Source organism: Salmo trutta, chromosome 26 (assembly GCF_901001165.1).
Source record: "Salmo trutta chromosome 26, fSalTru1.1, whole genome shotgun sequence".
In the NCBI taxonomy this organism is placed as follows: Eukaryota; Metazoa; Chordata; class Actinopteri; order Salmoniformes; family Salmonidae; genus Salmo; species Salmo trutta.
In genome coordinates, this window is record NC_042982.1 from 1,888,986 (window position 1) to 1,915,834 (window position 26,849).

The following is a 26,849-nucleotide window of genomic DNA, read 5'->3' on the forward strand; positions in this document are numbered from 1 at the left end:
ATGTGCTCCTTGTGCAAATGTATTTGTTTTTAATAAATATTTGAGGCAAAATATAGTTATTCTTCTTTAAAAATTGGGTTGGTGGATTGCATCCAACGTTTAAGGTGCATACAGCGCCACCTACTGTACTGGAGTGTGAGGCCAGTCACAGCCTACCTCATTAAATTCTCTTCATTTGTCCTGTTTCTCTAAGAAAGTGAAATAGAGCCCTAGGCACCACTTCCCTCCCTCCCCCACTACACCACCCCAACCTCTCTAACCCTTTCACACAATCCCTCCCTATCTAGGCCATACGTTCACAACATATCAACACATGCTCCACCGTTTCCACCACTAAACACTCATCACACAGATATGTTTCATGTCTCCCTATCATCCACGAGGCATTCAAACCTGTGTGCCCAAACTGTAGTCTACTCCACATAACTTCCTCTCTCCTACATCCCACACTCCCCACCTCTTCCTTAACTGACTGGTGCACGCAATAAAATTGCTTCCCTTACTACTAAGCATCCCACTCCCTATGCCAAAGATCGAGTTATTTTGCCCGGATCAAGAACTTGACTTCCCTTCGGCCCAACAGGACCTGAATATCTACCCCCTCACTCCACTCTTGGGCCACCACATCAGCCTTCTCATTATCCTCCACACCCACATGGGTGGGAACCCAGCAAAAGCTTACCACCAATCCCATCCTCTCCAATCCCATTAACAGCACCATCTCCACAAACAAGTCTCCCCTATCCGACCTGTCCGTCTCCACACCACTCAACACTGCCTTATCAGAACAGATCACCACTCTGAGTGGTTTCACCTCCTCCACCCATCTCAAACCTATAATCATGGCCATCAACTCGGCCGCAAACACTGACACATAATCAGTTAACCGCTTACATACTCTAACATTGAAATCTGGGATATACACCCCTGCCCTACCGCTGACTGGATCCTTTGAACCATCTGTATATGTCCTTTTAAAAATGAATAAAAACGATTATCTATGTATCTCTCCATTCCCCGTCTCACGTCCTCACCCCATTCTCTCCTACTCTCAATCATATCCACATCTACACTTGGTTTCGGAAACACCCATGGAGGAATGTTCCCCAATGCAATTGCCAGCCCGATCTCGCTCTCCCCCAGTCCATATTCTACAACTTTCTGCTCAATTGTTCACCCGTACGCCCTCTGCTTACCCACTCCTCACAGGATGTCCTTTTAACTCCCTTTCAACCTCGCCAAGTACGCTAATCCAAGTTTGTCCCACCTATTCCTCAGTGGCAGTTCCCCACTATCCACCTGCAATGCCTCAACAGGTGTCGTCCTGAAGTCACCCACACACAATCTCAGGGCCCTTGACTGTATCCTATCCAGCCGCTGTAGTACCGTTTTGGCTGCCGATTCATATACAAAACACCCATAATCCTTAAAATGACCTGAGCAATGCCTGATACATAGACAACAGTGTTTGTCTATCTGACCCCCAATCATATCCTGCCACTGCCCTCATGATGTTCAGCACCTTCCTACACTTCCATGTAAGCCTCTCATCAAACCACATACCTAAATACTTATTAAACTCAGACACCCTATCTATATCAATCAAATTTATTTATAAAAGCCCTTCTTATATCAGCTGATGTCACAAAGTGCTGTACAGAAACCCAGCCTAAAACCCCAAACAGCAAGCAATGCAGGTGTAGAAGCACGGTGGCTAGGTAAAACTCCCTAGAAAGGACAGAACCTAGGAAGTAACCTAGAGAGGAACCAGACTATGAGGGGTGGCCAGTCCTCTTCTGGCCGTGCCGGGTGGAGGTTATAACAGAACATGGCCAAGATGTTCAAATGTTCATATATGACCAGCAGGGTCCAATAATAATAATCACAGTGGTTGTCAAGGGTGCAACGGGTCAGCACCTCAGGAATAAATGTCAGTTGGCTTTTCATAGCCTATCATTGAGAGTATCTCTACCGCTCCTGCTGTCTCTAGAGAGTTGAAAACAGCAGGTCTGGGACAGGTAGCACGTCCGGTGAACAGGTTAGGGTTCCATAGCCGCAGGCAGAACAGTTGAAACTGGAGCAGCAGCATGGCCAGGTGGACTAGGGACAGCAAGGAGTCATCAGGCCAGGTAGTCCTGAGGCATGGTCCTAGGGCTCTGGTCCTCCGAGAGAGAGAAAGAAAGAGAGAATTAGAGAGAGTACACTTAAATTCACACAGGACACCGGATAAGACAGGATAAATACTCCAGATATAACAGACTGACCCTAGCCCCCCGACACAAACTACTGCAGCATAAATACTGGAGGCTGAGACAGGAGACAGGCTGAGACATTCCCACATATATCCTGACTGTATATTTGCAGCCTAACATCTGTATCCTTTCTCCTAGCAAACACCAAGCAGGACTTGGCCACAGACATCCTAAACCCTAATGTTAGAGACCAATCTTCCACAGCTTCTTGAATCTTCCTCATCACATATTTCACATTCCACCTCTCTTCCATACAGCCCCATCATAAGTATACAAAGCCACACCCACTCCCTGTCCCACCTTTTTAAATATATAATCTATCATCAGGGTGAACAACACCGGACTAACAACACTTCCCTGAGGAGTATCATTGTCCACTTCAATCCACATTGACAATTCTGAGCCCACCCTCACCCGCATGACCCGATCGAACAGGAAGTTCATGACTCAGTTATAAAGACGTCCCCCAGTGCCCAATGCACTCAGTTTGATCAACAACCTATCACTCCACATGGTATCGTAAGCTTTCTCAATGTCCAAATACACAAATCTCATCACCTCTTTTATCGTCAGGGCCTTGCCCATCTCTGTACTAACTGTCACCAGGGCATCAATGGCAGACCTCCCTCTACTGAACCCACTCTGTGCTACGCTCAACAAACCCCTAACTTCCAAGAAATACAGTACATCATCCTACTCACTATCATCTATTCCATCAGCTTACACATATTGGATGTCAACGCGATAGGCCTATAACTGCCCGGCCATCGGGATCTTTACCTGTCTTTACAAACGGCAACACCACCGCATGTTTCCACCCAGCAGGTATCACCCCAGTCCTCCACACCTAATTATACAACCCTAACACTGCTTCCAACACACTGTTCGGTGCATGCTTAAACATCACATAACACACCCTATTTTCTCCAAGAGCAGTCCACCTGCATCCCTCCAACGCCCTTGTCATCTCATACATATAAAACTCTGCATCTATAGCTTCTCCTGACTCCACTTTTTTATTTAAAACATCTCCTTGCACCTTTAACTTTTCCCTACATCTCCTTTTGCTCTCATCACACAGGTGCTCACATCTATGAACCGCTGCAAATGCACCACAAAATATGTTATCAACAATCTAAGCCAACACAGTCTGTTTGCCCCATAGTTGCCTATAGGTTTTTTTTTCTCCTTCTTCTGTGGATTTTTTAATGGTGATTGGCAACCAACTTTAAGGTGCATTACCACCACCAACTGGACTGGAGTATGGATCAGAGACGGAAGGTCTAAATCCTACCCAATAGTCTCGTCTCCCTAAGGAAACAAAATACATAATTAAATACTACATCCCCTGAAGATTTCCCAAGCAGTTCACTTAATCTCGGCTCTTCAACCCCATTACTCCTCAAATCTTATAACAATCGCTCTCTTTCCTTCCCATATTTCTGGCACTGAAATAGAACATGTTCCACTGGCCTCCCAAATGGCACAGCAGTCTAAGGCACTGCATTGCAGTGCAATAGGTGTCACTATAGACCCGGGTTCAATCACAGGCTCACCGGGAGTCCCATAGGGCGGCACACAATTGGCCCAGCGTAGAGCGAGTTAGAGGAAGGTTTGGCTGGGGGGGCTTTACTTGGCTCATCGTTCTCTAGCGACTCCTTTTGGTGGCCGGGCACCTGCAGGCTGACCTCGGTTGTCAGGTGAACCTTGTTTCCTCCGACACATTGGTGTGTCTGGCTTCCGGGTTAACCGGGCGGATGTTAAGAAGCGTGGTTTGGCGGGTCATGTTTCGGAGGACGCATGACTCGACCTTCGCCTCCCGAGCCCGTTGAGGAGTTTCAGCGATGAGACAAGATCGAAATTGGGGAGAAATAAAAATGTGTTCCATTGTCTCCATCTCCTCCTGCCAATTTTGACAAATCTACTGGAAAATCTATGGCAACTCCTGAAAATGGTTGTCTAGCAATGATCAACAACACATTTGACAGAACTTTAAGGATTTTGAAAAGAATAATGGGAAAATATTGCACAATCCACATGTGGAAAGCTCTTAGAGACTTAGCCAGAAAGATTCACAGCTGTAATTGCTGCCAAAGGTGCTTCTACATAGTATTGACTCGCGTATGACTACTTATGTAAATTAGATATTTCTGTATTTCATTTTCAATACATCTGCAAAAATGTCGAAAAGCATGTTTTCACTTTCTCATTATGGGGTATTGCATGTAAATGGGCGAGAAAAAATATATTTAATCCATTTTGAATTCAGGTGGTAAAACACAACAAAATGTGGAACAAGTCAAGGGGTATGAATGAATACTTTCTGAAGGCATCTATGGACAAAGGTCTCTCAAAACACAATATTTTCCAGACTTGTACCTAAAACAACATCATTCTTGGGGGTCAACATGTTTACTGTTGACCAATAATAATTCACATGGGCATGGTCTGGCACATAAATGCATATAAATCAGTCAAGAATATTCATATTGTAACAAAATGTGGTGCACATGTTGCAAACACTGTCAAGACACAACAAGAAGATTCATATCGACCACGTGGTGGCGTATGTGCACATGCAAGGGCACAGGGTGATGAAATTTGGCTAACATGCTCAGGGATGAGTCTAGCTAACCTACAAAATATCTCAGACCCCATTGGCCTGATTTTGACTAAACGTGGGTGAATGATGAGTCTTGTCATAGAGATCCATCATTTACAAAATTACACTGAGTGGCCCAACAGGGTCGCTGCATCATTCGTGGGGGACAACATGTTTACTGTTGCCTTGTTTTATATTAACTTTGTAAACTTTGTCTTATTGTGGTTATTCTCATTGATCATTTGAGCACTGACTGATACCTGTTGAGTAAATTCTGTATTGTTGCAATACAATGAATTTGTACTGTAGTGGGATAGTGGACAGTTAGTTCATTGGAGGAAGTTTTTATGTTTTGTTTGTTTGTTTTGCTCTTGAATGTGATTTGACCTTGTTACCTTTTGGATTATAAAAGGTTCAACCAATCTAGCTGTTTTCATTAGTGGTCAGGCCGACCAATGGTCGGTCAGATACACTTGCATTGTTGGGCTATCGTATCATTATAGGCCATGACCTAAGTACTATTGCTGGGGTTCTCAAACGTTTCCTTTCTGAGGCCCACTACTTAGTTAGATGTATATTATGGTTCTTCTGTTTCATCTCTGCTTTTTCAGGGACCTAACCTAAATCTAACTAAACAACTCCCTTGGGCCCCCTAGTGAGAACCACTGCTCAATAGACATCATTTTTAGGGAATGAAATGCCAAATGATAGTCTAGTGAACAGTGACAAAGTTCAAGGTAACATTCACACAAGATGATTGTGAGAGTAAAATCAAAATCAGTCAGGAACGTCACACCAAGGGTAGATGATGTCATTCATATATCATTACTTTGAAAGTATGGATGGGATGGGATTACATTTGTATTATCACTGCGCATGGCCAATTCCCAAACTAGCCTCTCCCTTCTACGACGCTTCAGTCTGCCCTCACATTCTGCGCTTGCGTATTATCAACCTAGCGGCTGCAGAGTAGGGAAAATCGGTGGGAGTTAGCTAGGTGTGTAATGGCGGCTTCGGTGTTGTTGTCTGCGGAGAACACTGGACCGACTTTTGCGGTCGGCAATTCTGGAGTGGTAGGGGCTCCCGGTAATGGAGTAGGGGCACCGGGTCCCGCGTCTTGGAATCGGTCTCTGGACAGGGCATTAGACGAAGCCTCGGCAACTGGTTGTCTCAACCTCAGCGGCAGGAAACTGAAGGAGTTCCCGAGGAGCGTCGCCAACCACGACCTCACAGACACAACTCGGGCCGGTGAGTGTGAATCGAAGCTCGTGCAGTAGAATAGATGGGAATGTTTATAATAAACCCAAACAGACACTTCAACGATGGCTGTGGGTATCTAGCTAGCCAGCATAGACTCGAAAAATAAACTTGTTTTGACTTGGAGTAGCTACCCAGTTAGCCTGCTAGTTACTGTCAAGACACTGTCCGGCCAACATTAGCCAACTAGCTGACGTTAGCCAGCCAGCCAGCTAGCTAGCAAGCGTCCAGACGTCTCCAGACTGAGCAGAGTTGGTAAACACTGCTGTGAATGAGAGTTACATTTTCTGATGAACGATGTTGCTTGTTTTGGCTGCTAGCAAACTAATGAGCTAATTTAGTTAGCTTACTATTTGCTTTGCTAAGTTAGCAAAGTATCGCTCAACTAGCTAAAGTATTAAGCATGTCACTATGTAACAATGCTCCTGTTAATTTGGAGAGCTACTCAGCTAGCTAACGTTAGCGGTAACCTTAAGTTAGATAACTGGCTAGCTAGACCATAACGTTAGTTATTTGACGGATGGCTAGTTAGTTACCTAAGTTATTTAATTGTCAGCCTAACATTCGTCAGCTCATGTTTTCATATGGATGTAGGTAGTTACAACATGTGCATGTGTCTGCTGAAAATACATTCCCAGACGCACTCAAAACGTTATAATACGTGGCGCGAGAATTTACAGATTTGCACCCTCATGGAATGTGTAAGGACTCTTATCAAGAACCAGTTTAGTCACCATTACCTGTTTTTGTGGTTAACTCGTGGCACAGAAAATGAGGGAGGGGATACTATTTGTTCTTGTTTGTGATACGATGTTCATTTTTGGCATAGTGCACTGCATCGTCCCTCACAGCTCATGTGCGGTGGACAGTCGTTTGAGGGACTGTGGCAGGCCTGGGGTTGGGCTTTGACACGATGTCGCACATTCCTGAACTCGCTCCAGACTGTCACTAACTGCCACTAAACACACACATTACATCTATAATATAGTTTACCCCTTTTACCCATTTCATGTTTTTTTTCTCAGTCTCCTATAGGCATAATGAATGCAATAATTAACCTCTTATGAGATTTTTTTCCTCTCCCTAGGACCCTTACACAGACCCCTACCCCACACACTTGCAGAGGTTGACTCATAACCCGAAGTCCCCTCAATTATATCCATGGGCCAGGTGGCTTTAGGGTAATTAAAGTGGAACTAACATTATTTTATCAACTTAATCTTATTAAAATCTGTTCATATACACACCAAGAATAATATGACACTTAAAATATATCTATATATTTATTTTCTGACAAGGGAGCACTTAGATATGGTCATTTTCATGTTTTCATAAATTCTTACAATGTTTGGGAATTACCTATACTAAGACATTTGTGAAAATTATATAGCAATATAGAGTGGGAAAGCAGCCTTGCTTTTGGACAATGAATAGACACTGCAGTAAATAAAACCTAATAAAAACATATTTCTGGTCCAGCACTGGAGTCTACGCAATACCTGTGCACCATAGCCAATCAAGGCTATAGTAGGCCTTTATGCAAACAAGCCATTTGCCACAGGCCTGGGATCATTCACTTTGAACTAGACTGTGTGTTTACAGGCACTTGCAACAGCGCAACTTTAGATCATTAGAACGCATTCGCCAAAAGCCACAAAATACACCTGAATGGAGTTATGCAAATACCAGGGGAGTCCTCTTACATTTGACAACTTTACAGTCCTTTTGAACAAACAACCATGAAAAGCCAGGCTCTCTGTTATGTACATCAACAAGATAAAAAATTAATGCTAGCCAGAGCAAGGTGTGCTAAAATCTAACGAAGTAACATCAGATATACCCTTTCAAACTTTTTCAGCTAGTCCGTCAAAATTTCACTGATGAACGATGTGGAATTGGAGCCTACTTGTCCTTCTGCAGCTTGCCTGTGATGCATGCTTGTCCCACCCAAGCCAGCTGGCTAAAGTTGTCTAGCTTGCTAGCTAGCTACTTCCAGACACAAATGAGAGAAACCTCACTCTGACCATTTTACTCGCCCTAGCAGAGTTGGTTAGGCTGTTTACATGTTATTGAGAGAGTTCATGACAAAGTATCACTTTTTTTTGCCTACGTTTACTGACACCGGTCATATCAGCGGGTGTTGCGCGTTTGTAAATTCATCAGTTATTCTGTGCTCTGAAATTGGAGTAGCGAGCTAGATAGCCAGAGCGAATTTGCAAACACAAGAGACGCTAGCTAACTGGATAAGTCTTTCGAGTTCTTGCTAGCTAACCAAATGACACTTACATCTCTAGCTGTGTATAGCCACAGAAAAATGATATGAGGGGGACAATTCAATCACTTGCCCACTCCTCCAATGACATGACATCTTCCTAGTAGCTGCAGAACCAGTCAAAAGTTTGGATACACCTACTCATTCCAGGGTTTTTCTTTATTTTTACTATTTCCTACATTATAGAATAATAGTGAAGACATCAAAACTATGAAATAACACATATGGAATCATGTAGTAACCAAAAAAGTGATAAACAAACATATAATATATTTAGATATTTGAGATTCTTCAAAGTAACCACCCTTTACCTTGATGACAGCATTGTACACTCTTGGTATTCTCTCAACCATCTTCATGAATTAGTCACCTGGAATGCATTTCAATTAACAGGTGTGTCTTGTTTATTTGTGGAATTTCTTTCCTTAATGCATTTGAGCCAATCAATTGTGCTGTGACAAGGTAGGGGTGGTATACAGAAGATAGCCCTATTTGGTAAAATACCAAGTCCATAGTATGGCAAGAACAGCTCAAACAAGCAAAGACAAACAATAGTGCATCATTACTTTAAGACATAAAGGTCAGTCAATATGGAACATTTCAAGAACTTTGAACGTTTCTTCAAGTGCAGTCGGAAGAACCATGAAGCACTATGATGACCTGGTTCTCATGAGGACCACTACAGGAAAGGAAGACCCATAGATAAGTTCATTAGTTACCAGCCTCAGATTGGTTCCGTGTTCTTAGCTTGCTACATAAATAGATACGCTAGCCTATTAGCCACGTTATGACTGACCTGTGATCATTAACCTTGCTAGTCAGATTTAATTGATATTCCCAGCCTTAATTACATTCATCCGTTTTTGTCCAAAATATTGAGTCATTGAAACAGTGAATCCCGAATGGAGGCAGTAAGCAATGTACCAGGCCAACTGTGATTTAGTGTACGTGATGGAATGTTGAGTCAAATACAACCTTCAGTTCTAGTCCAGTTTCGACACAGCTACTTAATTAAAGGGTTTTTCTTTATTTTTACTATTTCCTACATTGTAGAATAATAGTGAAGACATCAAAACTATGAAATAACACACATGGAATCATGTAGGAACCAAAAGTGTTACACATATCAAAATATATTATATATTTGAGATTCTTCAAAGTAGCCACCCTTTGCCTTGATGACAGCTTTGCACACGCTTGGCATTCTCTCAACCAGCTTCACCCGGATTTTTTTCCCAACAGTCTTGAATGAGTTCCCACATATGCTGAGCACTTGTTGGCTGCTTTTCCTTCACTCTACGGTCCAACTCATCCCAAACCATCTCAATTGGGTTGAGGTCGGGTGATTGTGGAGGCCAGGTCATCTGATGCAGCACTCCATCACTCATCTTCTTGGTCAAATAGCCCTTACACAACCTGGAGGTGTGTTTTGGGTCATTGTTCTGTTGAAAAACAAATGATAGTCAGACTAAGCGTAAACCAGATGGGATGGCGTATCGCTGCAGAATGCTGTGGTAGCCATGCTGCTTAAGTGTGCCTTGAATTCTAAATAAATTACTGATAGTGTCACCAGTGAAGCACCATTACTCCTCCATGCTTCACGATAGGAACCACACATGCGGAGATCATCCATTAACCTACTCTGCTCTCACAAAGACACAAATCTCAAATTTGGACTCCTCAGAACAAAGGACCACTTTCCACCGTTCTAATTGCTCGTGTTTCTTGGCCCAAGCAAGTCTCTTCTTCTTATTGGTGACCTTTAGTAGTGGTTTCTTTGCAGCAATTCGACCTTGATTCACCCAGTTTCTGAACAGTTGATGTTGAGATGTGTGTTACTTGGGCTCCCGAGTGCCGCAGCAGTCTAAGGCACTGCATCTCAGTGCAAGAGGCGACACTACAGTCCCTGGTTCTAATCCAGGCTGAATCACATCCGGCCGTCATTGGGTGTCCCATAGGGCGGCGCACAATTGGCCCGGGTTTGGCCGGGGTAGGCTCTCATTGTAAATAAGAATTTGATCTTAAATGACGTGCCTAGTTAAATAAAGGTAAAATAACATTATTTTTTACTCTGAAGCATTTATTTGGGCTGCACTCTAAGGTGCAGTTAACTCGAATAAACTTATCCTCTGCAGCACACGTAACTCTGGGTCTTCGTTTCCTGTGGCGGTCATCATGATAGCCAGTTTCACCATAGTTCTTGATGTATTTTGCAATTGCACTTGAAGAAACGTTCAAATTTCTTGACATTTTCCGCATTGACTGACCTTCATGTATTAAAGTAATGATGGACTGTCATTTCTCTTTGCTTATTTGAGCTGTTCTTGCCATAATGTGGACTTGGTATTTTACCAGATGGGGTCATCTTCTTTGTACCACTCCATTTGTGAAATTTCTTTCCTTAATGCGTTTGAGGCAATCAGTTGTGTTGTGACAAGGTAGAACTTTTAAGATCGCTGCAGCCTAATGTTTGTTTTGTGCATGCTGCAAACTGTGTTTTGAGATACTTGCATAACTTTGAGTTGGGTTGTCTGTCTTTGTAGTGAATGTTTGCGTGCTCTCGTTAGCAATTACCTAGCATCCGCTGAGAATACCTTAGTACTTCTTAGCATTTTGTTAGCATTCTGGTAAGTGATGTTTTTTGGCCTTTTTTAAAAATGTATTTGGAAAAGAAATGCACCCCTTGTGTGCACTACCGGTAATACCGTAAATCCCGGGATGGTACAGACACTGTATGAAGATATGGAAATCTGGTTAACAACCAACCAGTAGCGGTCATTTGCATACCCTTATTTCTATTACAGCATGTTGGATGAGCCATTCCATTCACCCAGTTCAATGTAACAGTGACAGGTTTAGGCTACTACATGATATTCAAATACCTATCATGAGGTTGCTACAACAAGCATATGAAAAGTTTACAATGTAGGTTCACATAGGTCAAGAGACATTTGAAGTGACACACGGACAGACGGTGACATTCAATACCGTCTTGCACACACTTCCCTGCGTCTAGCTGACATAGGGTGTAAGCATTAGTCCAACAGTTGCAAACAAAAGTTTCTATTGGACAAATTCAGGTATGTTTATCCCCGTTTTGTTCTGTTTGCTTCTGTGTGGCTCAGTTGGTAGAGCATGGTGTTTGCAACGCCAGGGTTGTGGGTTCGATTCCCACGGGGGACCAGTACGGGAAGAAAAAAAAAATGTATGAAATGTATGCATTCACTACTGTAAGTCGCTCTGGGGTCTGCTAAATGACTAAAATGTAATGTAAATGTTTAAGAAACGCTTAACAACAGAATCAGTGGAATGAATACACCCCTGATCACACTCAAACGGTTCACGTTCATAGCAGCCACGTTGTATTCCTTGTTTCATCTATGCACTATCCTCCTCACCTCTTCCCTTCGCTTGTGGACTTCAATGGACAACACATCAACTGTATGTGATCAGGCTCAAAACCCTTTCCAAGCCAAATCATATCATAACTTCAACACAGAGCCTACATCGTTGTAACCATCTTAGCTAAACTAACGTCTTAGTCAACATAGCTAATAGAACTAAAGTGATAGTAAACCCATACAATCATGCTGTGACAGTGTACAGTCAGTGAACAGTTACACCAGCGGGCCCCGGTGTCAATAAATTAGTAAAACCAGAAGCTTACCTTGACTTGGAAGAGTTCCAGTGTTGTGTTGGATAGTCATAGCCAACTAGTTAACATAGCATCCCTCTGTTTGAGCAGGGTGTTTCAGTAGGCTGAACTAGTTAGCTGCTTTTTTCCCCCCACTTTCAATCTCTCTATTTCTCTCTTGCTTCTCCTTAATTTTGGAAAAAATGAATTAGTTCAAAACTGTTCAACGATTGTCTCTCTCTTTTGACTCACCACATTTTGTACACTGCAGTGCCAGCTAGCTGTAGCTTATCCTTCAGTACTAGATCAATTCTCTGATCGTTTGATTGGGTGGACAAGATGTTAGTATATGCTGCAAGAGCTCTGATAGGCTGGAGGACATCCTCCGGAAGTTGTCATAATTACTGTGTAAGTCTGGAAGGGGGTGGGAACCATGAGCCTCCTAGGTTTCGTATTGAAGTCAATGTACCCTGAGGAGGACAGGCGCTAGCTGTCCTCCGGCTACACCATTGTGCTACCCCATAGAGTGCTGTTGAGGCCAGTGGTAGATCTTTGCAAAATAGTGTTTTTAATTATTTGGTGACTTGTTTATATTTAGAATATTTTTTATTTTATGTTGTAAAAAAAAAAAAAAAAAAAATTGCTGGTGATGGTCCTCACCTTCCTCCACTGAGGAGCCTCCACTGCACCCAACCCTAGTCTGTTCTACATTTTGGGAGATGAGACATAAAAAAGGTATTGTTAGAAAGGTTTAGTTCAAGTCTACGGTAAAATGTCTCTAGGCATTTTGGTGTCAGAATGGCCTACCTGTTGGACCAAACCTCAAATGTAAATAGCGAGTTTAAATGGCTTGTTGTCACAGAGGAAGAAGTCAGCTTTCGTCTTTGTTGTTGAGTGGCAGGAGGAGGTGCTTGGTGTCTGCGAGTCGCAAGGTGCTCACAGCACAAAATGATCGAAGGAGACAAGGCCAAATAGACAGAACGCTTATAAAAATGCAATAGAGGCATTCGGAACATTGCGCTAAAACATGCGTTCAAATGAATTTGATATATTGCCCAACCCTAACTGTATAGAGAGAGCGAGACAGAGGGGGAGTATACATGTCCTTGTCTGAGTAAGTCTGTGATCCTCTTGCCTGGGCGCTCCACTGATCATTGTTGTCTGTGTGCACTGACTGAGGAATTGGAGCATAGTCAATGCAGTGTGTATGTGCCCTGCAAGTTTGGCGATGCTTGGGGGCTACATCCAGACACAGTTAACACTGCCAGACCCTTACAAAGGAAAAGAGGAAAACGGAGAAGAGATCGAGACTGAGGCCTTACTTGGTTAACTTGGCAGAGGCCTCTGTTGTTCTCTCTCCCTCTGTGTTTTGTTCCGCCAGACCCATGTCTCTGTGGCAAGTCCCCACACCGGTTATCTAAGGCAGGAGCTCGCTGGAAGAAATTAAAGGGGAACTGCACCCACTGATTTGCTATAGTTTTTTGGGTTTTCTCAAGAAATGCTGGCTGCTGTGACAAAAGCCAAACGTGAGTTGGCTTGGGGTTGTGGTTTGTCGGTGTTTCTTGGATGTGTACTTGCCACCACCAAGACACACCCATCTGTCTGTCAGAACCTGGCCCGCAGCTGTTTCCCCCCATCTCAATCACAACAAGCCAACCTCCTGCAGGTTGAGTCAAATAACTACAGGCAGATGTATGGTGAGATGCAGGAGGAAGCTTTGAATAGGAATGCAATTTGTGAATTTATGTAGATATTCTAAACTGTTTTGATAACTTTCAAATGTAGTAACAGTTCCATAAAATTAACCTCCCTTTACATAATACAATGGAAGTAGTGTTCTGCTAAAGTAACAATGTGCACCTCTCACCTTTAATTTTCTTTCCCAGCAGATATAGTTACTGTGCATACCAGCATTTTGTCTGGTGGTAATGGGGCTGCCTTGGAAAACATGTCAGTGGTCATACATTCCTGTGTGGTGTCCAGTATAAATCAATTTCGATTTCCCGACGAACAGTTACTGTGCTTACGTTGCTTTCAGAGGCAGTTTGGAACTCGTTAGTGAGTGTTGCAACTAAGGACAAATAATGTTTACGTGCTACACACTTCAGCACTCTGCAGTCCCATTCTTTGTGCTTGTGTGGCCTACCACTTTGTGGGCTGAGCCGTTGTTGATCCTAGAAGTTTCCACTTCACAATAACAGCACTTACAGTTGACCGGAGCAGTTCTAGCAGGGAAGAATTTTGACGAACTGACTTGTTGGAAACATGGCATCCTATGACGGTGCCACGTTGAAAGTCACTGAGCTCTTCAGTAAGGCCATTCTACTACCATGGTTTGTCTATGGAGAGTGCATGGCTCTGTGCTCGATTTTATACACCTGTCAGCAACGGATTTAACTGAAATAGCCGAATCCACTAATTTGAAGGGATGTCCACATATACATACAGAAGTATCTGACATCTAGCTCAACAAATGTGCTATGTATCCAACTAATACGTTTTCAGCTTCATCATTACTAAAAATGTGTAACGTAGGCTTACGATTCATTATGTATTTGTCTTTATTGTTACTTGGCAGCAGCTACTCTTCTTGGGGTCCAGCAAAATTAACTTCTTATGGGTAACTGGGACGGTAGTGTCCCACCTGGCCAACATCCAGTGAAATTGCAGAGTGCGAAATTCAAAAATACTCAATTCAAATATTTAACATTCTTGAAAATGTGTTATACATCAAAATAAATCTTAACTTCTTGTTAATCGGCCCACTGTGTCAGATTTCAAAAGGCAGACCATGGGATTATCTGAGGACAGCGCCCAGCACACAAAAGCATAAATCATATTTCAACCAGGCAGGTGCGACACAAAAGTCAGAAATAGCGATATAAAAAATGCCGTACCTTTGATCTTCATATGGTTGCACTCACAAGACTCCCAGTTTCACAATAAATGTTGATTTTGTTCGATAAAGTCCCTCTTTATATCCAAAAATCGCCGTTTTGTTGGCTCATTTTGTTCAGTAATCCAATGTCTCAAAGGCAGTCACAACAGGCAGCCGAAAAATCCAAATAGTATCCGTAAAGTTCGAAAAAACATGTCACGATGTTTATAATCAATCCTCAGGTTGTTTTTAGCCTAAACAATAGATCATTTTTCAACCGGACAATAGCGTCGTCAATATAAAAGGAAAAACAAGAAAGGCGCGCTCTCGGTCGGGCGCAGGAAACGGGTCTGGCGACTTCCCAGGGTCCACTTACTCAGTGGTCTTACTCCCTCATTTTTCAGAATACAAGCCTGAAACAATTTCTAAAGACTGTTGACATCTAGTGGAAGCCATAGGAAGTGCAATTCGAGTCCTAAGTCAATGGATACTGTAATGGCATTCAATAGAAAACTACAAACACAAACAAAATCCCACTTCCTGGATGGATTTTTCTCAGGTTTTCGCCTGCCATATCAGTTCTGTTATACTCACATTATTTTAACAGTTTTGGAAACGTTATAGTGTTTTCTATCCGAATCTACCAATTATATGCATATCCTAGCTTCTGGGCCTGAGTAGCAGGCAGTTTACTTTGGGCACGCTTTTCATCCGGAGGTGAAAATAGTTCCCCTTACCCTAGCGAGGTTAACCTCTCTAGGGCCGGCGGGACGAAATCGTCCCACCTACGTAACAGCCAGTGGAATCCTGTGGCGCGTTATTCAAATACCTTAGAAATGCTATTACTTCAATTTCTCAAACATATGACTATTTTACAGCATTTTAAAGACAAGACTCTCGTTAATCTAACCACACTGTCCGATTTCAAAAAGGCTTTACAACGAAAGCAAAACATTAGATTATGTCAGCAGAGTACCCAGCCAGAAATAATCAGACACCCATTTTTCAAGCTAGCATATAATGTCACATAAACCCAGAAGACAGCTAAATGCAGCACTAACCTTTGATGATCTTCATCAGATGACACTCCTAGGACATTATGTTATACAATACATGCATGTTTTGTTCAATCAAGTTCATATTTATATAAAAAAACAGCTTTTTACATTAGCATGTGACGTTCAGAACTAGCATACCCCCCGCAAACTTCCGGTGAATTTACTAACAATTTACTAAATTACTCACAATAAACGTTCACAAAAAGCATAACAATTATTTTAAGAATTATAGATGCAGAACTCCTCTATGCACTCGATATGTCCGATTTTAAAATAGCTTTTTGGTGAAAGCACATTTTGCAATATTCTAAGTAGATTGCCCGGCATCACAGGGCTAGCTATTTAGACACCCAGCAAGTTTAGCCTTCACCAAACTCCGATTTACTATTAGAAAAGTTTGATTACCTTTGGTGTTCTTCGTCAGAATGCACTCCCAGGACTTCTACTTCAATAACAAATGTTGGTTTGGTCCCAAATAATCCATAGTTATGTTCAAACAGCGGCGTTTTGTTCGTGCGTTAAAGACAATATCCGAATGGTAAATAAGGGTTACGAGCACGGCGCATTTCGTGACAAAAAAATTCTAAATATTCCATTACCGTACTTCGAAGCATGTCAACCGCTGTTTTAAAATCTATTTTTATGCTATTTTTCTCGTAAAAATGCGATAATATTCCGACCGGAAATCTGCAATTAGGTAAACGGACGAAAGAAAATAAAGCATGGGGTCGACTCGGGCACACGGCGAAGCCCATTGTGCGCTGATCGGCCACTTGTCAAAAGCGATAATGTGTTTCAGCCTGGGGCTGCCTCGATATCGTTCCGCTTTTTCCCGGGCTCTGAGAGCCTATGGGAGCCGTAGGAAGTGTCACGTTACAGCAAAGATCCTCAGTCTTCAATAAACAGATGCAAGAAGAACAACAACTTGTCAGACAGGCCACTTCCTGCATGGAATCTTCTCAGGTTTTTGCCTGCCATATGAGTTCTGTTATACTCACAGACACCATTCAAACAGTTTTAGAAACTTTAGGGTGTTTTCTATCCAAAGCCAATAATATGCATATATAATATGCATATTCTAGTTACTGGGCAGGAGTAGTAACCAGATTAAATCGGGTACGTTTTTTATCCGTCCGTGTAAATACTGCCCCCTAGCCCTAACAGGTTTAAGGCATATACACATTGTTTTAATAAATACAATACATTTATACTGCTTGCATTAGTTACTTAATGGTGAATAGAGTTCCATGTAGTCATGGCTCTATGTAGTACTGTGTCCCTCCCATAGTCTGTTCTGGACTTGGGGACTGTGAAGAGACCTCTGGTGGCATGTCTTGTCGGTGTCCAAGCTGTGCGCCAGTAGTTCAAACAGATAGCTCAGTGTATTAAACATGTCAGTACCTCTCACAAATACAAGTGGTGATGAAGTCAATCTCACCTCCACTTTGAGCCAGGAGAGATTGACATGCATATTATTAACTCTGTGTACATCCAAGGCCCAGCAGTGCTGCCCTGTTCTGAGCCAATTGGAATTTTCCTTAGTCCCTCTTTGTGGCACATGACCACACGAATGAACAGTAGTCCAAGTGTGACAAAACTATGGCCTGTATGACTTGCCTTGTTGATAATGCTGTTACGAAGGCAGAGCAGCGCTTTATGGACAGACTTCTTCTCCCCATCCCAGCTACTGTTGTGTCAATGTTTTTACCAGGACAGTTTACAATCCAGGGTTACTTCAGGTAGTTTAGTCACTTCAACTTCATTACAAGATTTAGTTGTGGTTCAGGGTTTTGTGAATGATTTGTCCCAAATACAATGCTTTTAGTTTTTGAAATAATTTAGGACTAACTTATTCCTTGCCACACATTCTAAAACTAACTGCAGCTCTTTTTTAAGTGTTGCTGTCATTTCAGTCACTGTAGTAGCTGACGTGTATATTGTTGAGTCATCCGCATACTTACACACACTGGCTTTACTCAAAGCATGTCGTGAGTAAAGATTGAAATAAGTAAGGGGCCTAAACAGCTGCCCTGGAGAATTCCTTATTCTACCTTGATTATATTGGAGAGGCTTCCATTTAAAGAACACCCTCTATGTTCTGTTTGACAGGTAACTCTTTATTCACAATAAAGCCATAAAAGGGGTGTAAAGCCATAACACATACGTTATTCCAGCAGACTATGATCGATAATGTCAAAGATCGCACTGAAGTCTAACAAAACAGCCCCCACAATCTTTGTATCATTAATTTCTATCAGCCAATCATCAATAATTTGTGTAAGTGCTCTGCTTGTTGAATGTTGTTCCCTATATAATAAGCATGCTGAAATTGTATTGTCAATTTGTTTACTGTAAAATAGAAATGTCTGGTCAAATAATTTTTTCCAAAAGTTTAAGGGTTGGTTGACTATTTGAGCCAGTAAAGGGTGCTTTACTATTCTAAAGTAGTGGAATGACATTTTTACTTCCCTCCAATCCGCTATTATCCTCAGTAATTTTCCATCCAGGTTGTCAGACCCTGGTTACTTGTCATTGTTGATAGACAATGATTTTTTTTTTCATTTTCTCCACATTCACTTTACGGAATACAAAATTACAATGCTTGTCTTTAATAATTTGGGCACATATACTTGAATGTGTAGTGTCAGTGTTTGTTGCTGGCATGTCAGGTCTAAGTTTGCTGATCTTGTCAATGAAAAAATCATTAGTAGTTGGCAATATCAGTGGGTTTTGTGATGATTGAGCCATCTGATTCAATGAATGATGGAGCTGAGTTTGCCTTTTTGCCATTTATTTATACCAATTATCTTTGTTTCATAGTGTAGTGTCTAATACTTATTCAGTTTAGTCACATGATTTCTCAATATGCAGTACATTTGCCAATCGGTTATGCTTCCAGACTTATTTTCTATACCTTTTGCCTCATCCCTCTGAACCATAAAATTTTTCAAATCCCGTGGATTGTTGAGGATTTTCTGTTGTCATTTTCTTAATGGCTAAATGCTTATTAGTAACTGGAATAAGCAATTTCATAAATGTATCATGTGCAGCGTTTGGTTCTTTTATTACACACCACACACTAGAAAATAGTCTTTACATCATTAACACAAGATTCACAATATAACTTATTGTATGACCTCTTATACACTATTAGGCCCAGCCTTCGGAACATTGGTTTTCGCGAGATGGATACTATATTATGATCATTACGTCCAAAGGATTTGGAATGAAATCATCAATATGTAATGATCACATCTTTACTAATGCTGCAGAAATGTGCTATAAAGCAGTTCCACATCAATTTTCATCTCTCACATGTGCCGAACAGTTGTAGACCTTAACGTGAAATGCTTACTTTACAAGCCCTTAACCAACAATGCAGTTCAAGAAATAGTTTAGTTAATTTAGCAAATATTTTCTTAAGTGTAAAAAAACACAAACAAATAACTAACAAGGCTATATACGGGGAACCGGTACCGAGTCAATGTATGGGGGTACAGATTAGTCGAGGTAATTTGTACATGTACAGTTGAAGTCAGAAGTTTACATATACCTTAGCCAAATACATTTAAACTCAGTTTTTCACAATTCCTGACATTTAATCCTAATAAAAATTCCCTGTCTTAGGTCAGTAGGGATCACCACTTTATTTGAAGAATGTGAAATGTCTCAGAATAATAGCAGAGAGAATAATTTATTTCATCTTTTATTTGTTTCATCACATTCCCAGTGGGTCAGAAGTACTCAATTAGTATATGGTAGCATTGCCTTGAAATTGTTTAACTTGGGTCAAATGTTTCGGGTAGCCTTCCACAAGCTTCCCACAATAAGTTGGGTGGATTTTGGCCCATTCTTCCTGACAGAGATGCTGTAACTGAGTCAGGTTTGTAGGCCTCCTTGCTCGCACACGCTTTTTCACTTCTGCCCACAAATTTTCTATGGGATTGAGGTCAGGGCTTTGTGATGGCCACTCCAATACCTTGACTTTGTTGTCCTTAAGCCATTTTGCCACAACTTTACTTGTTGTGGGCATCGCTGCTATTAGCTTCACTACTGACATTTGTTCAAACTATTTTAAATTTGATTTCTTTCCATTTTGCTTTTCATTTGACTTCCCATTTTCTTTAATTTCACAAATCTATATGTTACTTTACCAGGTGAACAAGTTTTAAATCACATACAAAACTTAACATGATAACTTGTTCACAGGAAGGGCACTGTCCTCCTTCCACTCTTTAACCGTCTGTTTTAATCCGTCCCAACGTTTATGTAGCCTATACTACACTTAGACAAGGCTACATTTATCTCGCCACCCAGTCTAACAATTTACTCCCGTGTATGACTGGTCTCTCTTTTCCTCCGTTATTTTAAGTAACCACCGCACTACAATGCCCTTCATGTTTATGAACAAACAATTTAAAAAGGTAATTTTAGGTTTGGCAATCCCAATGTTGGCGCCGGACACAATTGCTTTTTCAAAACTCTACAATTACTCACAATATTAACTCCACAATTTCTCGTGACCCCTCCCCCACCCCCTTCGTCAATTCTATGAATCTATTTCAGAATAAGACGGAATCAAGTGTCTCACAAGAAAATAATAAAAATCTGAGCTTGCAAGGAATGTTTTGCTAAGTAATTTTAACTTGGTACCTTTTTTAGAATCCATTCCCCTGGCATTTCGCATAGATTCTTCCAACCCCAGAATTAGTTACACAACCATCGCCATGTAACATTTTCCGTTTGTTACTGGTCCTGTACTAAAGGAAATATACTAAAAACCAAATAACAATAACGAGGCTATATACAAGGGGTACCGGTACCGAGTCAATGTACAGGTTAGTCAAGGTAATTGAGGTAATATGTACATGTAGGTAGGGGTAAAGTGCATAGATGATAAACGGTAGTAGCAGCGCGTGTGAGGGATTTTGAATGTACTCTGTGTGTGTGTGTGTGTGTGTGTGTGTGTGTGTGTGTGTGTGTGTGGTTCAGGTCCAGTAAGTGTACATCGAGCCTGTGCGAATACAGCACTGCAAGTTCCGATTTATAGGAGTCACAATACTTAACATATGAAACATATTTGAATTTTGTTTCCATTAACCTTGGATAAAATCATGCATTTCCAAGCATGGCACTGGTATTACAGAGGACACAATATGAGAATATAATTTTTAGCAAACTTAAGGTATGTTTATTTTTTATAAATCGTCAGATCCTTTGCTATGAGACTCGAAATTGAGCTTAGGTGCATCCTGTTTCCATTGATCATCCTTGAGATGTTTCTTTAATTTGACTGGAATCCACCTGTGCTAAGTTCAATTAATTGGACATGATTTGGAAAGACACACACCAGTCTATATAAGGTCCCACAGTTGACAGTGCATGACAGAGCACAAACCAAGCCATGAGGTCAAAGGAATTGTCCGTAGAGCTCCAAGAAAGGATTGTGTATACTGAATACCCCGCAATGGCACAAGGATGGTATGAAGGTTCGACAATCTGGATACCGCCCAAGCCTAACTTGCTTTCATAATATATGCTGCTACTCGGTTTATCATATATCCTGATCAGGGTTTCCGTTAGCCGGCTTTTGGCCGTTTAAATAAATAGAAATGCCAATAAATAAATGACACCGGACAATTGCTTTTTTTTGCCTATTCGTTGATGGAAAATAGCAGTTCACTTGCATAATTTGTGGAATTAAATTGGCGTGTGTGTATATTCGTTATGAACCTTATTTTTCACACGCGCACATCATACAAACAGAGCCTTTATAAGCCCAATCATTGAGCATCAATTCTAAATCCAATCGTGTGTTAAAAATAGTTTTTGGGCCACAATTAAAAAATAGCTAATATTTGTATTTCTCAACTGGTAATTGAAGCGCGCCTCCCATTCGTCATTCAAAGGCAACGGAAGGCAGGCTTCATCACTTTGCAATAAGCTGGAAGCATTATGCATTTTGAAAACATATAGCCTTCCCTGTGGCTCAGTTGGTAGAGCATGGTGTTTGCAACGCCAGCATGGTGTGTGCAACGCCAGGGTTGTGGGTTCGATTCCCACGGGGGGCCAGTACACAAAAGAAATGCATGAAATTGTATGAAATGTATGCATTCACTACTGTAAGTCGCTCTGGATAAGAGCGTCTGCTAAATGACTAAAATGTAAAATGTTAATTGTTTGAAAGCTGAACGTTTTACTACATACTATTAGGCATGTTTTACCTTGCTTGGAAGTAGCCTAGGCAAAATCCGACCTTATTCCTCGAGGCAATTGTTTTATAAAAACTTCTTATGCCATTAAAACCAGTAGCCTATTTCTCTCATGTTCTATTGTTTTTAGTTTTTTTTACTTTTTTAAATTGTCCGTTAGGCTATGCGCAAATGTACATTTGGCTATTGCCTTGTGCACATTGCTGCACTAAGATTTTTTAAGAATAATAGTTTATAAAAATGTTAAGCTAAACGTTCTGATCTGTTGCATTAGATTCATTGCTTTTTCAAGTTTTTTTTTATGTAGCCTCGGCCTACTTTGGGATTTATCGTACTGTCCTGGAGACTCTTTAAGCTATTTCTTTCTCGACAAGCTGACCAATAGAAAAGGTAAACTTTTCTACTATGGGGGATAGTTTATTAAAATAGGCTCATAAGGCTAATTTGAGCAGCGTACGCGGCAAATACCAAATAGATGATTTGAGTTGGGACTGTCAGCGGAAGAAAAAAATTCAATTGCAGGAGAACAGTTTGGAAAGGAAATGGCTTCTATTTGTTAAAAGAGAAGAAAATTAAAATTCCCAACCTAATTGAGTGAACAACAGTAGGAGAGAGAATTTGGACTTAGCCCATATTTCTGTCATTGGGCATCTTTCAGCGTGGTTGTCTTTGGTTGGAGGGAGAGCCTGGCTGGCGTAGGAAGCAGACAGCATTGCGGAGAGCAGCAGCTTCCTGTATCCTGAATCCTCACACAGCTGCAGGGGACAAATATAGACGACTTGGCTGGGAATGCCATCGGGATACAGCAACACTCACTGCACAGTATTACTGAACAATATGTGACAGACACACACAGAAATACTTGCTCGCAGATGATCATGAACTCCTGAAAAAGCTATCCCTTTTGTCTGTCTGTGCCCCCAAATGTTTGGATATACTGGTCAAGTTAACAGGTAGTTAGTTAGCTAATAAGGTAACATGACGGAGCAAAGTCTAAACAAATGGTTAACAACGTGCAAGTAGTTTTAGAACCGTCCACGGCATGGTTTATGAATGGAAAATGCGGTCCCGGTGGTCCACTATAGGAAGATAAGAATGAGCTATTAGGCTCGTTTGGCATTACTTATTTAGACAAGCACAAGAAGAGCTGCTTAAAGATACTGAGGCCTTTGATCTGACTGGAGGGAGAAGAACGTTCCTTTATCTCTGTCAGCTTGGTGGCTATTTTCAGATGTCACGGGTGTGTGAGACTGTTTGTGTGTAATGGTCTTTTGTGTTGCTGTCTGTAACAGGCCTACTCGTATATAAACCAACAAAACACATTTAGTCAGAATGAGTGGTCTATTAAAATACCTTTTAGTTATAAAATGAGTACTTCTGTAGATAAGTTTTTCAGCATTCACCCCTAGTTCTTATCACAGTATTACATCACGATAAGCAGTGAAGAAAATAAAGACCTATGCTTGGGAATAGGATAGCAAAATCACTAAATCATATCTTTAACTTAAATGTGTGTCATCACTGTACCATATTTTTATGCAGCTAGCGTAACACTAATAAGAAATGACCAGCTTTTAGGCTAGCAAACAGAGTGGACCCAGAAGCTATGTGGATTGAGGGAGGGGATAGGGGTCACATACTCCACAGGCAATAAGCACATCTCAGTTTGACATTTTGACAGTGTTTCTAAATGTATCCTGCTAATTGAGTGGACTTGTACATTTAGTATACTTGTATTATGTTATTGGCAAACCAAAGTATTCGTAATATCTATAAACAATTCTGATTTACACTTTTGAAAGGAACAAAACAAAAATACATCTGTTTTATTCATTAAGGACTTTGTCCATTTAGGCCTACAGAACACATGGTAAATGTAGCTGCTGTGCAGGGTTTTCCCCAGGACAGTGACTGGGGACACTGCCCTGTAAAGGGTGCTGTCCATCAGTTGAGATGACAACCTATGTCCTTAAAGATCCCATGGCACTTGTCACAGGATTATGGGTTGGGTTGGGCCCAAATGTCCTGAGTTTTATTCATTAGTGCATACCAAGTTCAAGTAATCACTCCGTTTCAGTACAATTTCTTCTATTTGGTACCTAGGCATTTTTTTGCCTTTACCTCCCTTATCTCACATCATTTGCTCACATTGTATATAGTCTTATTTTTTTCTACTGTATTATTGACTATGTTGTTTACTCCATGTGTAACTCTGTGTTGTTGTATGTTGTCGAACTGCTTTGCTTTATCTTGGCCAGGTCGCAATTGTAAATGGGAACTTGTTCTCAACTTGCCTACCTGGTTAAATAAAGGTGAAATTAAAAAAAATATATAAAAAAAAAAATAGTGAATACAACCCTGGCTAGATCCAAACACAGCCTTTCTTGCCGTTGAGAATGTGTTCTTAACCAACTTCAGTCTGCCAAATGGGCCTAACACTAGGACACCTACAGGTGTGAAAACAAAACCAGCCAAATCACCTGCTCAAATAAAGGGTTGAATAAATGAAATAAACTGTGGCATGACGTATACGTCTCTCTCCCCTTGTTTAGATCTGTCCCGAAACCGTCTGCCAGAACTGCCCGTGGAGGTGTGTATGTTTGTCTCTCTGGAACACCTTAACCTCTACCAGAACTGCCTGCGCTCGCTGCCTGAGAGTCTTCTCAATCTCCAGGCCCTCACCTACCTGAACATAAGGTAACGGGTGTGCACACACACCAGTGGTGTAAACTACTTAAAGTTCTAATATGCAGAAATTGCTCTGCCATTTCCTGGTTTCTAAAACGAATAGTTTGCCTAATTTCAGTTTGTGACTAAATAAGCTAGTGTAGTGTAGGGCAGGGTTCCCCAACTGGTTCCCCCCCAAAATGTCTCCATATTTTTTTGGTTACGGTAGTCATTTTGTCACCCTGATTCCTAGGGGCACAACAAAGTATTTGCAGCCACTCGACATCAGTGTAAATCGTGCATATAAGGTGGCGCTCCGTGTTCAGCGGGAGGCTTGGATGACAAGTGGGGAGAAATCCTTCACTAAAACGGGCCGCATGCGAAGAGCAACTTATGGTCAAGTCTGCCAGTGGGTCCTGACAGTGTGGAGCATTGTCAAAAAATCCACTATCATCAACGGGTTTCGAAAGGCTGGACTGCTGCGTGTTGAAGAGGGCTCAGCGGGGGATTTGCCTCCGGATGAAAGTGACGAGAGCGACAATGAAAACGATCCAATATCGGATGAAGCAAATCTGAGGCTATTCAACTCCGACACCGAAGGAGATGGTTTCAGTGCACAGGAGGAGGAAGATAGTGACCAATGACTTTCTTGGTAGGCTACTGTTTACGGCAAAAATGTTTACTTTTTGTTACAAACCGTGTTGCGTTAAAGCCTATTTATTTTTGTTACAAGCCGTGTTTCGTTAAAGCCTGTGTAAAGTTCATTTGTTTCAATGTACCGGTAGGCACCTGCGGCTTATAGACATGTGCGGCTTATTTATGTTCAAAATAATATATATTTTTTAATTCAGTGGGTGCGGCTTATATTCAGGTGCGCTTAATAGTCCGGAAATTACGGTAAATAATATCTAACTTGTTAACAATTTCTGCTCATTAGTTTTTGCTACCATGTGGGTTTTAGCTTGCTTGAGCCTGCTAACTAAGTGTTAATTCACCTGTTTCCATACATGTTTCATTTTAAAACATTCATCTTACAAAGGAGTTGTTTAATCTAACTGCTTAACTATTTATCTGTACATGGAATTGTATTTGGGTTTTTTCTCTTTTCTAATCTTTACAGGAAAATGACATGGGCACTATCTGATGTGTGGAGACGTTACACTGCAGCTAATGTAGAAGGAAAAGCTGTGTACATTTGCAAATACTGTGCCAAATCGTATGTGAAGAATGCAACAAAAATGAAGAAATATCTGGCCAAGTGCATAAAGTTCCCTCAGCGCTCACAAAAAGCAACCTCTGACAAAAGTCCCTCTACTTCTATTCAAGGTGAAAATTATGAATCGAACACCTTATCCAAAGTTTTCCAGAAGTTTTTTGAACTCAATGGAGGAACGTAGTCAGAGAAATGCTGATGAATATCTTGCTCAAGCTGTGTATGCAAGTGGTTCACCTCTGATCCTCACAGGCAATGTGTGTTGGAAGAGATTTCTGAATGTTCTTCGTCCAGCGTGTCCACCCCTCCAACCAGACATGCGTTATCTACTAATTTGCTTGATGCAGAGTTCAAGTGAAGGTCAAGCAAATCATAGAGAAAGCAGACTATATTGCAATCATCTCTGATGGGTGGTCGAATGTTCGTGGGCAAGGCATAATTAACTACATCATCTCCACCCCTCAACCAATATTCTACAAGAGCACAGACACAAGGGACAACAGACACACTGGTCTCCACATTGCAGATGAGCTGAAGGCAGTCATCAATGACCTTGGACAACAGAAGGTATTTGCACTGGTGACAGGCATAATCCTGATAGGTATTAGTCTGGTGTCTTCTGTAATGACCTTAGTGATCACTGTTTTACAGCCTGTGTTAGTAATGGCTGCTCAGTGAAACGACCTGTCCTGATTTGTCATAGATGCTTGCTAAAAATCTTCAATGAGCAAGCCTTCCTTCATGAACTGGCCTCTGTAAAATGGTATAGAATCAGCTTGATCCCCTCTGTCAAAGACCTTCTTT

The 26,849-nt window shown here is 41.4% G+C and overlaps 1 protein-coding gene across 11 annotated transcripts in view; it reads left to right on the plus strand.

The window, feature by feature from the left end:
- The first annotated feature begins 5,815 nt into the window (after positions 1–5,815).
- LOC115162869 (leucine-rich repeat and calponin homology domain-containing protein 3) overlaps positions 5,816–26,849 on the plus strand; it is an 81,647-nt gene continuing 60,613 nt past the window's right edge. For all 11 annotated transcript variants that reach the window (XM_029714335.1, XM_029714331.1, XM_029714332.1 and 8 more), the window contains exons 1-2: positions 5,816–6,102; positions 24,718–24,862. In XM_029714335.1, the coding sequence (XP_029570195.1) occupies positions 5,859–6,102; positions 24,718–24,862 (389 nt within the window). In that variant the 5' untranslated portion in view covers positions 5,816–5,858. The remainder of the gene's footprint in view (positions 6,103–24,717; positions 24,863–26,849) is intronic.